Source organism: Tachysurus vachellii, chromosome 1, assembly GCF_030014155.1.
Source record: "Tachysurus vachellii isolate PV-2020 chromosome 1, HZAU_Pvac_v1, whole genome shotgun sequence".
Taxonomy (NCBI): Eukaryota; Metazoa; Chordata; class Actinopteri; order Siluriformes; family Bagridae; genus Tachysurus; species Tachysurus vachellii.
The window spans coordinates 42,295,479-42,311,310 of record NC_083460.1 but is presented as its reverse complement, the minus strand read 5'-3'; the positions used below and the strand labels follow the sequence as shown (position 1 = coordinate 42,311,310).

Below are 15,832 nucleotides of genomic sequence, written 5' to 3'. Positions count from 1 at the left end.
ACCCCTTGAAAAAGGGGGGAAAATATATATAAATAAGAGAGACACGGACTCGTGCTGTTGTCTGCGTGCTGCGCTGTATTGGCTGTGACACACAGCATAGCTTGGGTCAGCTACTCCCGGCAGCCTTTGAGTTCCCCCTACTGGACACTCATGGAATTACATCTAATTTTTAAACCACTACAAATGCCACAAGTTTATACCCGAGGCAGAACCAAGCAACGCTCAGCATCAGTCTAATGTTTAAAGTAGCTAATGTTTACTCACCTGATATCTTTACTAGACCCATAATATAGTTTATGTTCTTCTTCTTCTTCTTCTTCTTCTTCTTCTTCTTCTTCTTCTTCTTCTTCTAACTTTGATTCATTCCATCTTTGTTCCTTTTTTGCAGTTTAATATGGTGTAACATTTTACTCTTTTTTTTGGACTATTTAAAAATGAATATTAAAATTTGAAAAATTTCCTTTCCAAGAATTTGCTTCAGGATTTCAACAGTTTTCTTCCTTCCTCCTTCCTTATCCTCTCTCTCTCTCTCTCTCTCTCTCTCTCTCTCTCTCTCTCTCTCTCTCTCTCTCTCTCTCTCTTTTCCTCTCTCTCTGTCATTATACTTTTTATCTTCTTTATTTATTCTCGCATCCTTCCTCATAGTCTTCCTCACTGCCATCTTTCCCACCACATCTTCATTGTGCCAAACTTCAACCTTCCTCTTCCTCCTCATCCTCCCTCAGATCTCTTTACTCTTCTTCATTCTAAACCACTACTCTACTTCTCTTCTTCTTTAACATCTCCCTGACACCTTACGGCCTCTGTACATCACCTATCATATCATCGCCCTATCATATCCCTCCTCATCTTCACTATATACCTCTAACATGTCTTCATCATTATGAACTCATCATCAGCCCACTTTTCCTTTCTTCTTATTCTTCATCCTCATAGTTATCCCATTCTCACAGTTTTTTCCTCCTCCCCCTCCTCGTCACCATACTTTACTACCTTTCCTCCTCTGAGTGTATTCTTCTACTCATCATCATCATCATCATCATCATCATCATCATCATCATCACCATCATTGTCATGACCTCTAACTCTTCTTCCAACGACCTCATCCTCACCCCACTTTTCCATCCTTCCTCTTCCTTCTCCTCTTAGTCTTCCTCCTCCTCTCACTGTGCTCTGTTCATCAGCATCATCCTCTATTTCACGACACTTAACCCTTCCTCCTCTTCCACCCGACATTTTCATGTATTCTCTCCCTGTTCATCCTTCATCACCACACGCTCCCACACTAATCGCTCATGATCTCTTCCTCTTCCTCATCCTGTTCCTCCTCCTTCCCCGTTCTTCGCGCGCGCTTTCCCACCCTTCCTCTTCCTCCTCCCTCACTCTCTCCAATTGCGCGCCGAGTTTCGGAAATTTTCAGCATCTCTGGAGGAAGCATTTGAGCCAGAAAGCGGCTGCGTCAGCAGGAGGTGAGACTCTCTACCGTTTGTAAAACATTTATTGACTCCTAACTACGGCTGTGTGTTGTTTTTATAACGATAAACGACTATCAATTGGTATAAAAATCGCTAGTGATGAAGATCGCGAGCGCGCGCTTGAGCATTTCTGTAATTAAATTAGAATAGAGGTTTTGTTTTTGCTTATAGCTTCTCATGCTGAGTAAACGCACCGAAACTAACACTTAAATCTTGATTTGAACAAGGAACGGAAGTGAAAAAAGGAAATAATCAATTACAGCTGGACTCCAGGTGTTGTCATGCACGTGCCGTTTCCAGTTTATATCCAACATGCTGCTGGGTTTGTACTGTTATACGGGGAGTAATGGGTTCTAACCGTGTTGTGTGTGTGTGTGTTGTCTTTGTTACGAAATATAATGGTTTAGGGAGTGGTTGTGAAGCTGGAAAGCGCAGATTGAGTGACTATAAGCCCTAGTGATGCTGAACAAACTCCATCAGTGGAGTCCACATGTCCAAATCTGTGCTGATGTAAAGATGGTGCTGTGCGCTGGACCTGTGCGCTGTGCGCTGGAGCTGTGCGCTGTGCGCTGGAGCTGTGCGCTGTGCGCTGGACCTGTGCGCTGGACTTGTGCGCTTTGTTTGGCAAAAATAAAATATACTAATAAAAAGAAGTTTCCATCGCGCCTGAGTTTTAAAAGCTTGTGTATTTATAATTATATACTTATCATTTCCTCTTGGTGTTTTGTGGCACTAAATACAAATCGAGACAGGAGTGAATCATTTTATATAGACAGATTTAAATCCAACATTGACTGAAACTTCGGTTCCGTTTCGCAGATTTTCGATTAAAAATCCCATCTCGGTTTCTGATTTCTGCACAAGATCAACTTCAGTGCTCTGAATTTGCACCATACATCACCCATAACAAGGCACTAGACACATTTATAGCTTTCATTTAGCGGGAATAGAGGTGAAAAAGTGTGTGTGTGTGTGTGTGTGTGTGTGTGTGTGTGTGTGTGTGTGTGTATGCGTGTGTGTGAATGTGTGTGAAAGAAAAAAAATCAAGAAATAGATATGTATCTGAAAGGCAGTGTGTCTGTGCATGTGTGATGGAGAGAGAAAATGAAAGAACATGTACATACTGCACTGTGTGTGTGTGTGTGTGTGTGAGACAATGAGAGAGAAAGAGAGAGAGAGAGAGAAAGAGAGAGAGAGAGAGAGAGAGAGAGAGAACGCGAAAGCATAGAGCAAGAGTATGTGTGTATGAGAAAAACCACAGTACAGTATACTGGTGTTTGTGTGTGTGTTTTGTGTATGTGTTGTGTGTGTGTGTGTGTGTGAGTGTGCGTGTATGAGAGAGTATGAGAGTGTGAAAAATAAAAAGTCAGACATAGTATATTTGCGTGTGTGTGTGTCTGTGTGAGTGTGTGTATGAGAGAGTATGAGAGTGTGTAAAATAAAAAGTCAGACATATATTTGCGTGTGTGTGTGTGTGAGAGAGACTGAGAGAGAGATAGAAATAGACAGACACAGTATGTGTGTGAGAGAGATGGAAATAAACATAGTATATGTGTACGTGTGTGTGCGAGAGAGAAAGAGCGTAAGAGAGACTTAGAATGTGTCTGTGAGAGAATGACAGAGAGCAAACGTGTGTGTGTGTGTGTTTATGTGTGTGTGTGTGCTGAGTGTGTTTGTGTCTGTGTGTATGTGTTTGTGTGTGCTTGTGTGTGTTAGTGTGTGTGTGTGCTTGTGTTTGTGTCTGTGTGTGTGTATACACTACCTTACATTCAGTGTATAAGACACCTACAGACTTCAGACTCTCTCTTCACATCACTGCTCATGAATGTCATAAATTCTAACTTTAATCGTTGTTGCTGTATTCAGAATAACTGTAGTGAATTATTTTGACCTTACAGAAGAAGTGTGTGTGTGTTACACATCTGCATTCACACCCCACAGAATTGCTCCTTTGCATAATTAATGAGCTGTGCATTAAGTATTGACCATGACATGGTGCAGCGTCATAAAGTGATCGTTGCATGAGCATCATGATGAGGGTTCTACTACACACTGTTGGGTTCTTATTAAAATCAAGGTTCTGATGAACTACACGATCCGCTCGTGTTTATAGAGTGTGCTAAAGAACGATTCTTATTCTAAACTTTACATACAACATGTGACTTTGAGATGATTCAGAATAATAAATCAAACATGTCTCCTGTGTGTTTAGGTAGACACGGATCTCATCCTGATGTACCTGGAGAACATCACTGTGTAACCTCACCTACAGAGAACCTGGGACAGAGATGACCGCTTGTCCTGCTTCCTTAACCAGCGGATGCCTTTAAATCATCTTGATAGCTGCTCCTTTGCGCATTCCAAATCTCCCATCGTTCCCTGTTCGGTATCTTTGGTTGCTTTTTTCACACTGAGCCAGAATGAGTGAATCGCAGGAAGCGAGTTCTCCTGTGGCCGGGATTGGAGGCCCGGTGGCCTGCGTCACTAAAGTGGAGCTGCGTGTGTCCTGTAAATCCCTGCTGGACCGCGACACGCTGAAAAAGTCAGACCCCTGTGTCATCCTATTGGTGCAGAGCCAAGGGCAGTGGACAGAGGTGAGTGTGAGCTGAGTGTGTGTACGCGTGTGTGTGTGCGTGTGTGCAAGTGTGTGACTTCTTATAAATTCTGAGGAAAATATTTGAGCAATTAAATACTAAAGTATTTTATTTAACTAAAATGCAATACTTAATTAGTCTTATTTATTTTCTTCATCATCTGTGTAGAAGAAAACAAATTAAAGAAACAAATGCCCCGGTTCATCATCTGCTCTGACCTTTACATGCTACACAACATAGTTAGCGCTTTAGCTATGCACATGTGTCTGAATACAGATAATCCCCAAAGTGAGGATTTGCCCGTGACCTATTTCATTATTCTAGTCTAAGCAAATATTTGTTTAAAAAGAGGTGTTTCTTGGTTCTTGCTCCATTTCATTGATTATTCTAGAAGAAGTTGTTATTTGTCACATGTATATTACAGCGTAGTGAAATTCTTTGTTAGGAAGTTGTGGACTGAGCACAGGGTTCATCTTAATACAGCTTGCCTAAAGGACAAAGTGTTAAGAGCCTTGTTTAAGGACACAACACTCACAGACTGGTGCTTAAACACTAACCCAGAACTTTAACCAATGGTGCACCTGAGGATGCTGAGGTAATAACTAGCATATTGCGGTAATAACTAGCATATTGAGGTAATAACTAGCATATTGAGGTAATAACTAGCATATTGAGGTAATAACTAGCATATTGAGGTAATAACTAGCATATTGAGGGAATAACTAGTATATTGAGGTAATAACTAGCATGCAGAGGTAATAACTAGCATGCAGAGATAATAACAAGCATATTGAGGTAAAAACTAGCATGCAGAGGTAATAACTAGCATGCAGAGGTAATAGCAAGCATATTGAGGTGAAAACTAGCATGCAGAGGTAATAACTAGCATATTGAGGTAAGAACTAGCATATTGAGGTAAGAACTAGCATATTTAGGTAATAACTAGCATGCTGAGGTAAATTGTTAGCATTAACTGGGTATACTCTAATGCCAGGTTAGACTAGCATCAATTCAGCTAGTCAGATTCTTGCTAAAGCTTAATAATGCAGTCGTATGCAGTCTGAGACTGAATAATGTTTGAAAAAAAATCAACAAGTTCCTTTTCACAACTTAGTTTCACATAATCTACGTTTAATCATAAACAGATAAAAAAAAAAGTTGTTTTAACGTGTGTTATAGTATAGAATTTGAATAGAATAGAACAAGCTGAATTTTTAACTGTTGTCACAAAGCAGCTCGCACCGGAGAGTGTGATTATAAATCGTTTCGCCGGCTTTTACTATGTTCTTGTTAACTTTGAGAGAAATAAAACAAGGGATGATTACAGCTGCTATAATATAAAGGATAACAGGAGCTAACTTGCTTTGTGGGCATTAAACGTAACTATAAATGGATAAAAGGTCGTGTGCTGTTACAGGACTGGACTGTTACAACGTCACCTTATCATTGATTATTTTTCTATAAAATCGCATCCTCAACGTGTTTTATTCCCTACATATATAATACATGTGTCCAGCTTATTATAGAGTATTATTGGGTTTCTTTTTTATTTTTTTATTAATTAGCCTGTTTCCTATTCAACAGGATTTGTAATTGAAACGAGTTTAATCCAAAACTCAGAAACATCTAATAAATAGCCAAAATATCATTGTACATATTTAAACAATGAGACTAACGATTTGAATAGTTGGAGTATTTTCAGAGGGTAAAAGGCCAGTGAAATTGATTTTGCAGTTAAAGAGCTTCTCGGCTACAAACATTAGTGTGTGTGGTCCCATGAGGGATCGTTTCACAGCAGCAGAAAGCTTTGAGAAATGGAAGAAGAAGAAGAAGCTTTCCATCAGTTTTCCATATAAAAGAAAAAAGTTGTGTTTGTTTCAGTAAAACATTATCTGAATCCACAGCCGTGGTTTTGAAGACAGTCGGTGAGTTCCTGTCTGCGGGAATATGTCGGGATGAAATCTTAATCCTGTCACTTTATTATTACAACTGCACATTACAAAGAACAAAGTAAACCCAGTGAGGGATGGTGCACGGGTTCAGACAGTGACGGTACTGTCTATTTTCTTCGCTTGATCAAATGACGCTTTATAAAACAGAAGAAACTCAGCAACTAATTGCCCACGACTCTGTTTACGTGCACCTCAATCCGGCAATTTTCAACCCTGCTGCTTTTCTGAATCTGCGGTTTGTCACGTTGAAATACAGAGCGTCTCGGGTCTCAGCGTGCTGCAGGAACAAAGATGATGAATAGCTGGAATGACATTTCAAAATATAAAGGTTTCGAGCTGGATGTTTACTCAGACTCCGTGTATAACCAGAAAGAAATGACATTCCCGCTTGTTCTGGCTCTTTTGACCTGCCGTTATTTCATACATCTCAATTCTGTGCTTATAAAGACGTATGAAAATGAGCTGAAAACATGAATGATTGCGGAAAGCTGCACTTTCTCATTAGTCATAAGACAAACCTGGAGTAGAATGCATTATTCTCTCGAACTGCAGGAAGGTCATTAATTCTGACAGTGGCAAGACAGAGTCGGTCAAAATCCATGATAATGTATGCAAATGGCCTCGCAGGAGAGTTTTTAGGAGGACAGAGTACGCACAGAGCCTTTGTGGTAGCCTAGTGGTTAAGGTGCTGGACTAACAATTGTAAGGTTGTGAGTTTGATTCCCATGTCCACCAGGGTGTCACTTCTGGGCCCCTGAGCAAGGCCCTTAACCCTAAAATTGCTCAGTTGTATAAAATGTAAGTTGCTCTGGATAAGGTGGGCTGGAAATGTAAATGTACTCGTATTTACTTTAAGCTTTGTTGATCAAATATTTAGCTACAGTACAGTTTGCCACCCAGCACCGTCATCAGATGTGCACATGTTCGTTATAAAGTTATAAAGCATCTCTATTTTTTGGGGAAGATCAAGGATGAGTCTTTTGCTCGGCGACTTTCAGGTGCGATGATGTGGGACGTGTCTGAGCTGGTGAATGACTCGTGAAAACTCAAACCTGTGAGCTCTAACTGTCCATCACAAATCACAGGAACATCATGTCTTAGAACAGTGGCTCTTATCCTAGGGGTCATGACTCCTCTGGGGCACCTGAGAGAACATAATGTCATCAACTTCTGGCGACATCATATAATGAATTAACTGCTGATTGGAAGAAGTCACACAGGCTTAATAATTTGTGTAATTCATCATAACATGGACATTAGACATGGATGGATTGAGCCAAACCATCCATTTAACATTCATAATAACACTCTCTGGTATTTATAACAGTTTATAATCACACTCTTCAGTGTCACCCAAATGAGGATGAGGTTCACTTTTGAATCTGGTTCCTCTTAAGGTTTCTTCCTCTTCCATCTAAGGGAGTTTTTCCTCACCTCAGTCACATCAAACTTGTTCATTAGGGATAAATACAAACACATTTAAATAGAAGTCTAATATTAATCTTGACTTTTTTGTATTATGTTTCTTATGTTCTCTAAAGCTGCTTTGAGACCAGAAATATGCTCTTAAAATAACCAGAACATTATGACTTACTATTTACCTCATTAATACCTAATTAATAACCTCATGTTCTTTTTCCACACGTTTAGATCATAATCCAAACAGTTTTAACACATCTCATTGCTGCTATACCTGAGTATATAACGTATATAAGTATAAAGTTTTGAAAAGAATATTCACAACAACGATTATCTCACACAAAAAAATCTCATTTAAATATCATAATATAAAAATATATGACATTATTCACTAAATGATTCCTCATGAGTCAGAGTCAATTTATCAGAACGCACACGCTAATTAGTACTCGTTATTTTGGGTCTTAAAGGAAATCAGGGCCTCGGGGTATTATTTTATAATTTGTATTATTTTTTTAAAAAAAAAAAAATCTTTTGGAACATTCAGTAATAAATTTAAAGTAAGAAAACTTGAGAAGTTTCTGATGTTTTGCAAGCAAAACAGAACAGAACATATGGTAATAAAATCATTCCGTATTGGACAGAAAATATAACAGTTATATTTTTATATAAACGATGTTAAATGCACATGGTGTGTTTTTCTTGCCTCTACCCTACTGCGTTATTATTTGTACCGCTCTTAAGAAACAGGAGTGAGAGCATCATCAGGGTCGTTATTATTTGCATTTGTTTTTTTAACTGCTTACTTTACAGGGAGGACGAGAGCATGTGTGGCTTTGTGTTATTCGCCCACACTACACTAGCTGTCTACTGTATTCTTGCACAGAGAGATAAAATGTAAACGCTAATTTAATTCTATAATCTAAGGTATGCAGCCTCTTGAGAATGGATTTCTGTAACTTTTGCATCCTACCAATGAAAAATATATAACAAAATATAATATATATGGCATTATGTTTATATTCACACGCATCACTCTACCATATTCAGTTACTACCTATTTTTGATATTTATTTCTTTTTAATTTGTACCTAATTTGTGTCTTATTTTTATTCCTTTACTTAATTTTTATTCTCAACTTTAGTGTAATTTGCCTTTTTTTTATATTATTATATCAAGGTCAGTTTTAAAAACATTTCACTACATGTTGTATTGTGTATGATTGTGTATGTGTAAGTTGTTGTGTGTTGTAGCAAAAGTGACAAAATCGAATCAATTCAGTTTGTAAACAGATGCAAACTTCTTCACTGTGGTACGAACAAATCATTTAAAATCCCCGTCAATGAGAGCCGTGATTTCATTCCGTACGTTGTCGTATTTTATGGAATAGGAAGTCAGCATGACGCCACGTTAGACTGATTTACATAACCAGGAGAGTTCAAGATGCAAAAGTGACAGTAGCTTAGCAAATTAGCTAAATACTGTATATAAAACATATATATTTAGATTTTACATCTCTGAACTCCCCCAAGTTGGTAAAACAATGCTGAAAAATGCACATGAGTTCCACCCAATTGTTCCCAAACAAGACACACCTGGAAAAAGGGAACAGTGTTGAGAGCATATTAGAGAGCATTTAATTAGACAAACATAAGAAATCAATTTTTTCTAGATTTATTATCATATTCATATAAATAACTCTAAGGGACAGTAATAGTAAAGTGCTGAAATAATAATGATGTTTTCAAGGACACTTGAAAGACTCTTTTACATCATTAGGTTCAAACAGACTAAAATGCGACTGAGAAAATGTTTGATCAGTTTGCTTGATTATGATTTTGCTTAAATACATTTTTGCACAGGGACTCGAGCTGCTGTATATACGTCGAACAAAGAAGCCTAAATTCCAGTGTACATCGACGTAGGCGTCTTACGCGTCACATCGCTACCTCGCTCAGCGTGACGGGTTGTTCCTTGTGTTAATCCAAGGCCGTAATTATGCCGTCAGTTGTTGCATCTGCTAAGCTCCAGGTCTACGTGATAAACTATGAGCCATCGTGTCTTCTTTTGTACACATGATTCACTGTAGCGTGAGTCAGTCTCAGTACACACTGCTGTGACATTGAAAGTGTCAGATAACAATACATTAAATCAGACCTCCTCGTTGTGCTAGGGTCTGACTGAATGAAGCAATTATTAAGAGATTGTACAGCTTTATTACATGGTGGCTGATGAATAGCTCAGAATGTTAAAATGGATAAAATGGTCAGGCTGGAAATAAATGACATGACTGAATTTGTCTCAGATTTCATTGTAAAGCATAAGGAACTCCATTCATATCAGTACTCAGCTTTTAAACACAAGATTAACAGGTTAGCACGTGATTCCTCCTGTGAAATTCGAACACAGCCGAACATCTGGCTTTGGATAAAAGCTCTTTCTGCCCTCTTCCGAATATATAAGCTCACAGACACCACGAATAGCTTCCTAGAACTAAACATTCCCTGTCTGTCTTGAATTCAATCAAACTCTCAACAGACTTGTGATTGTTGTCATCAGCTTTGTGTCAGAATTGAAAACCTTGACCTTACAAACCGATAATCATCACATTACCCAATAATCTAGAAAATCAAACCCCGGTACGTCTGGCTAATCTTCTGTATTATTACAAAAATATTCTCTGTCCTGTTCCAGAGAACATTAGTAATGCTCAAAAGCTCTGTTAGATGTCTTTCTTTAAAACTCTGATGACAAACATATTTGTTTAATTTCTTTTTTCTTTTTATTTGGTCTTTTGTACTGTATTAAAATAATAATTCTGCACTATATGACTAAGATAAGAGAAGATAAGATAAGATAAGATAAACCTTTATTCGTCCTACAATGGGGAAGTTTCTCTGTTACAGCAGCAAATAAAAAGAAATGCAAATATATAAAAGAATGATGTATAAATATATTATAAAAAACAAAAACACAATGTATAAATACAAAGAAGAAGAAGAAAAAAAGAGACCACGAGTAAGTAGTTACGCTAACAGACAGACTAAGGGTTTGCACCTGACTATTTGTGTTTGTGGAGCATCCCATTCTAGGGTTATTTCCCTTTGCTGTTATCAGCTCCACCCTTTTCTTCTGGGATCTTTAAGCCTCTCATTCTATACAATTATGTGCTGGAAGAAGAGCCACATATGGCTGCGATGATCAGGTGCCCACAAACATTTCACATAGAGTTATAGTGTATAATAACAGGTTATAGATCTGAGAAGACCGAGGAAAAAGAAAGAACTTTCTTCATTTCATCTGGCCTCGAGTGCTGGCAGCGATGCTCATAGTGCAGCTCACACTCATGCTTTTGCCAGTGGGCGAGTTCAGGTGCTGGGGTTTAAGGATGTTCGTAGAGAGGATATAAACCATTAGGCTTTCTACTCTTAGCTTTCCCAGTTCCCTCTCAACAGGGAAGTGCCATTGTCATGCAAATCAATAGTGGCTGCTTAAACCGAGTGGGAGCGAAACCCATTCACATCTGATTTTCTGTGTCCAACTCACATCTCCCTCTCTGTATGTTCCCTCCTTACATTCTCTACCTCTCGGGCCTTTTGTTCTCTTGATGATCTCATGCTTTTGTCTTACCACAGGCATTTACCAGGACTCTGATCTGGATCTGATTTATGTGTCCTCTATACACCGTATGCCGTGCCACATTCTAATGTTATTAATTTATTTATTAATTTATAACTCTTGGGAATATGTTGTGCTCTACAAATAAAATACTAAACCAACAGTTCAGCAAAACCAACAAGCCAGATGCACGAAGATGAACAATGCAAAGTGCAGACACTGACGAATGCTGGAAGTTTAAAAGCAGTTTAAAAGATCAGGTTATTTTTATCAGCTCATTCATATTCATGTATACGGTTAGAGGAAATTTCATGCTTGTAAAAGTTTTAACACTTTCTCTAAGCAACAAGTGACAAAGGTGACAAGAGACATTTTTTCTTAATTCTTTACAAAATATACTATACAATGATCATTTGCAACACTTTTTTTTCTTACTCTGTAAGAACAATGAGATCATATTAGTTCAGACATATAAGATAAAAGAAATTATTTGTTTACACTGATTGAAAAGTCACTTTCCATTCTAACAGCAAACTGGAACATTTTTACTCAGGGGAAGTGAATGTAGTAAACATTTAAAACTTGATCCATCCGGTCTACTGAAGCACATCAAATGAGTTCTAGATGTACAATACATTCGTTTTTGTGGCTTAATATTGTGGCTCTGTGTGTACAGTTATCACTATATATTTATTTTATAAATGCCTGAAGAGACACAGTTTACACCACAAGAGATGTTCTAAAAATATTAGCCAAAGAACCAGTGTATTAAATTAGCTACTAGCTAATTTGGCTAACGTTGAAATATTTGTACAGCCTTTGTGAATAAATCACCGAGTAATGAAACGTAAGAAGAATTTCACGAGCTGCTGAAACCCTGCTCATGTTTTCCAGTGACAAATACGAGCTAGCTGATTAACTGTGTTAGCTATGTTAGTGTTTAATTATTCATCACCTTTGACACACACGTTTTGAGAATTAAATTTTGTAATAATTTGTTCATTTGCTTATAGCAAATACACAATGATCCCAGTTGATCCATGTTGACTAACATGCGTATTGCATACAACAATACCTATCTGGCTAACATGCTAATTACTTAAATAACAAAACCTAGCAAGCTAACATGGTAATTACTTAAATAACAAAACCTAGCAAGCTAACATGCTAATTACTTAAATAACAAAACCTAGCAAGCTAACATGCTAATTACTTAAATAACAAAACCTAGCAAGCTAACATGCTAATTACTTAAATAACAAAACCTAGCTGGCTAACATGCTAATTACTTAAATAACAAAACCAAGCAAGCTAACATGCTAATTACTTAAATAAGAAAACCTAGCTGGCTAACATGCTAATTACTTAAATAACAAAACCTAGCAAGCTAACATGCTAATTACATAAATAACAAAATCTAGCTGGCTAACATGCTAATTACATAAATAACAAAATCTAGCTGGCTTACATGCTAATTACTTAAATAACAAAACCTAGCAAGCTAACATGCTAATTACGTAAATAACAAAACCTAGCTGGCTAACATGCTAATTACTTAAATAACAAAACCTAGCAAGCTAACATGCTAATTACTTAAATAACAAAACCTAGCAAGCTAACATGCTAATTACTTAAATAACAAAACCTAGCTGGCTAACATGCTAATTACTTAAATAACAAAATCTAGCTGGCTAACATGCTAATTATTTAAATAACAAAATCTAGCTGGCTTACATGCTAATTACTTAAATAACAAAACCTAGCAAGCTAACATGCTAATTACGTAAATAACAAAACCTAGCTGGCTAACATGCTAATTACTTAAATAACAAAACCAAGCAAGCTAACATGCTAATTACTTAAATAACAAAACCAAGCAAGCTAACATGCTAATTACTTAAATAAGAAAACCTAGCTGGCTAACATGCTAATTACTTAAATAACAAAACCTAGCAAGCTAACATGCTAATTACGTAAATAACAAAACCTAGCTGGCTAACATGCTAATTACTTAAATAACAAAACCAAGCAAGCTAACATGCTAATTACTTAAATAACAAAACCAAGCAAGCTAACATGCTAATTACTTAAATAAGAAAACCTAGCTGGCTAACATGCTAATTACTTAAATAACAAAACCTAGCAAGCTAACATGCTAATTACGTAAATAACAAAACCTAGCAAGCTAACATGCTAATTACTTAAATAACAAAATCTAGCTGGTTTACATGCTAATTATGTTATTAAAAGCTAACGATTCTGACTTTGTTGATCCTTGTATTTGTTATTGAGAGTAAAGGTGTTGTGATGTACCTCAGATACTTCCTCTTGGATTAAAACATTTATTATTGTACATAAATTTTTTTAATGGTTTAAAATGTAAAGTTTTTGGTCCTTTAAATGGTAAAGGTTTAATTTTTTTAGCATGCTCAATTTTTTAATATTTGAGAAACAAGTCAGAAAAAACGAAAAGTGTGCCAAGAAAGAAGTGCAAAATACTTCAGGATTTAAATATATAAATATAAATATATATATATAATAACTTTATTCCATATATATTTTACAGCATGTATGACAAGCATTAAAAACCCTTGTTGTGTTTGTGATCTTGTTGTTTGTGGTGTTGTTTTTTATTCAGCTGGATCGCACTGAAGTGATCAAGAGCAACCTGAACCCAGTGTTTGCTAAAGTCCTGCTGTTAGATTACTACTTTGAGGAGGTCCAGAAGCTGCGCTTTGAGGTCTACGACATTCACGGGACCCACAGCATCGGCACCCGCGATGACGACTTCCTGGGTGGGATGGAGTGCACACTCGGGCAGGTAAGACACCTGTGTGTAAATGTTTTATTTCCTCTCAATGAGCACAAAAAATGAGCACATATTTTTATCTCTTTAACAGATAGTGGCTCAGAAAAAGATGGTGAAGCCTTTGTTACTGAAATACGGAAAATATGCCGGAAAGTCTAGCGTTACGGTGAGTTCTGCTAAGAATATCTGTTGATATGATTGTGCTAATCGATATCGTGATATATCAGCGCCATGATTCACTTTTCTGAGATTTTGTTACTGTAAAAAAATTGGTTGACTCTCAAAATTAATTTTTTGTCATAAAAATGCTAAGTAAAGAATAAAACTAAAATAATCAGAAGGTCTAGACTCCACAACAGCTTTTATTGAATAAGGACGACCCAAGAGGGCATCTGATTGACATGTAAAGCAACCGATCCCAATTTATTTGTTTTATCGTCATGACGACTTTGTTTCCATGGGAACCGTTAAAAAGGCGGCACATACAGTATGTCTCACGGAAATCCTGTAGAATCTGACCAGCCAAATGATGACTTAAAGTTTCTATGCTAACGATTACATGCATTGTTTATTTATCTTGTTTATTTATTGTTTTTGTCAACAAGACCCTAAGAATGAGTTGTTACTATGGAAACTATGATATATTATCTTATTATCTTAGTTATCTGAACTTGCCAGTGTCACTGTTTTGGCATCTGAAACATTTCCTGCTTATTTTGATGCATCCATTCACAACAATAGTGTGTATGTGTGTGTGTGTGAGAGAGAGAGAGAGAGAGAGAGAGAGAGAGAGAGAGAGAGATGAAGATAAAGAGGAGGCTAGAAAAAAGAGCAAAGCCCTTCTTTCAGACCTAAACACCATCTACAATAAAACATTACTGCAGAGGTGTGCTTTTCCTCTGGCCCTCCATTAAGGTGTTAATAGATTTGAATGGATGTTCCTGTGCACTCGCCCAGAGCAGGTAAATTACTCCAATTATCACGCTGTGTGTTCAGCTTGAAAGCTTTCAGCCAGCAGTAGAACAGCATGTGCAGAATTCCATGGAATTTACTCACCAACATGAGGAACACAGTGGTGATGTTAGCACAAAATGAAGAAGAAGAAGAAGAAGAAGAAGAAGTGCATTGAGACTTGCAGTTATAAGAATATAATGAGCATTAGGGTTAGATTTGTTATCTTTTCTTTATAACAGCACATACTGGAATGTTTTCTTCCTCTCACACCCACACAATGTAATTTATTGATTGAAGAACACTTTGCACTTGAATCTGTTTATAAGAATTTTCCACGAAACAAATTAATTCCTGTTCTCACTTCCTCCCCTTTTCTCTCCCCAGCTTCTATTTTCCTCTCTTATCAAGTCTTTGTTACCATAGAAACGATAAAAGCGTTAATATAAACCCAAGACCAAACTGACCAATCAGAGTTCAGAGAATTCAACAGCACAGTGATGTAAATAACGTTATTATATCTATGTGCTAGGTTTCACAGATGATTCTTTATGATAAAAATAATCCCATAGATTAAGATATTAGTAACAAAACAATAACTAACTGTAACTATGGCTGTTCAAAAGTTTGTATCCCCCTTTGTGAGTATGATTGAATAGTCTCAGACTGTTCTTTGTATCTACTGTATGTCCATCATACGGACAAATTCAGATCGCGGGTCCACCAAGCTGCTGCTCTAGGGCCCCTGAGCAAGGCCCTTAACCCTCAGCTGTAAAAATGACCTAAATATAAGGCTGAAAATGCTGTAAATGTCTATCTTAAAGTCTGTCAGTAGATCAGTGAGTTAGAGGGAAAGAAATATGAAGATGAACGTCACACCGTGATCAGAGATCACAATGTTAAGGTCTGATGGCTTTTTAAAATGTTTTTCTGTTGTTGATGTTTATTTTATCTCTTTGCACAGACATGTTACGTTCTTCTTTGTTTAAATTGTCATCTGTATTATTCTGTATT

The 15,832-nt window shown here is 37.1% G+C and overlaps 1 protein-coding gene across 1 annotated transcript in view; it reads left to right on the top strand.

Annotated features, from left to right (window-relative positions):
• Positions 1–1,361: 1,361 nt before the first annotated feature.
• Positions 1,362–15,832, top strand: part of cpne7 (copine VII) — a 59,525-nt gene continuing 45,054 nt past the window's right edge. Inside the window, exons 1-4 of the mRNA XM_060865604.1 lie at positions 1,362–1,469; positions 3,688–4,069; positions 13,697–13,879; positions 13,959–14,033. Of these exons, the coding sequence (XP_060721587.1) occupies positions 3,896–4,069; positions 13,697–13,879; positions 13,959–14,033 (432 nt within the window). The 5' untranslated portion in view covers positions 1,362–1,469; positions 3,688–3,895. The remainder of the gene's footprint in view (positions 1,470–3,687; positions 4,070–13,696; positions 13,880–13,958; positions 14,034–15,832) is intronic.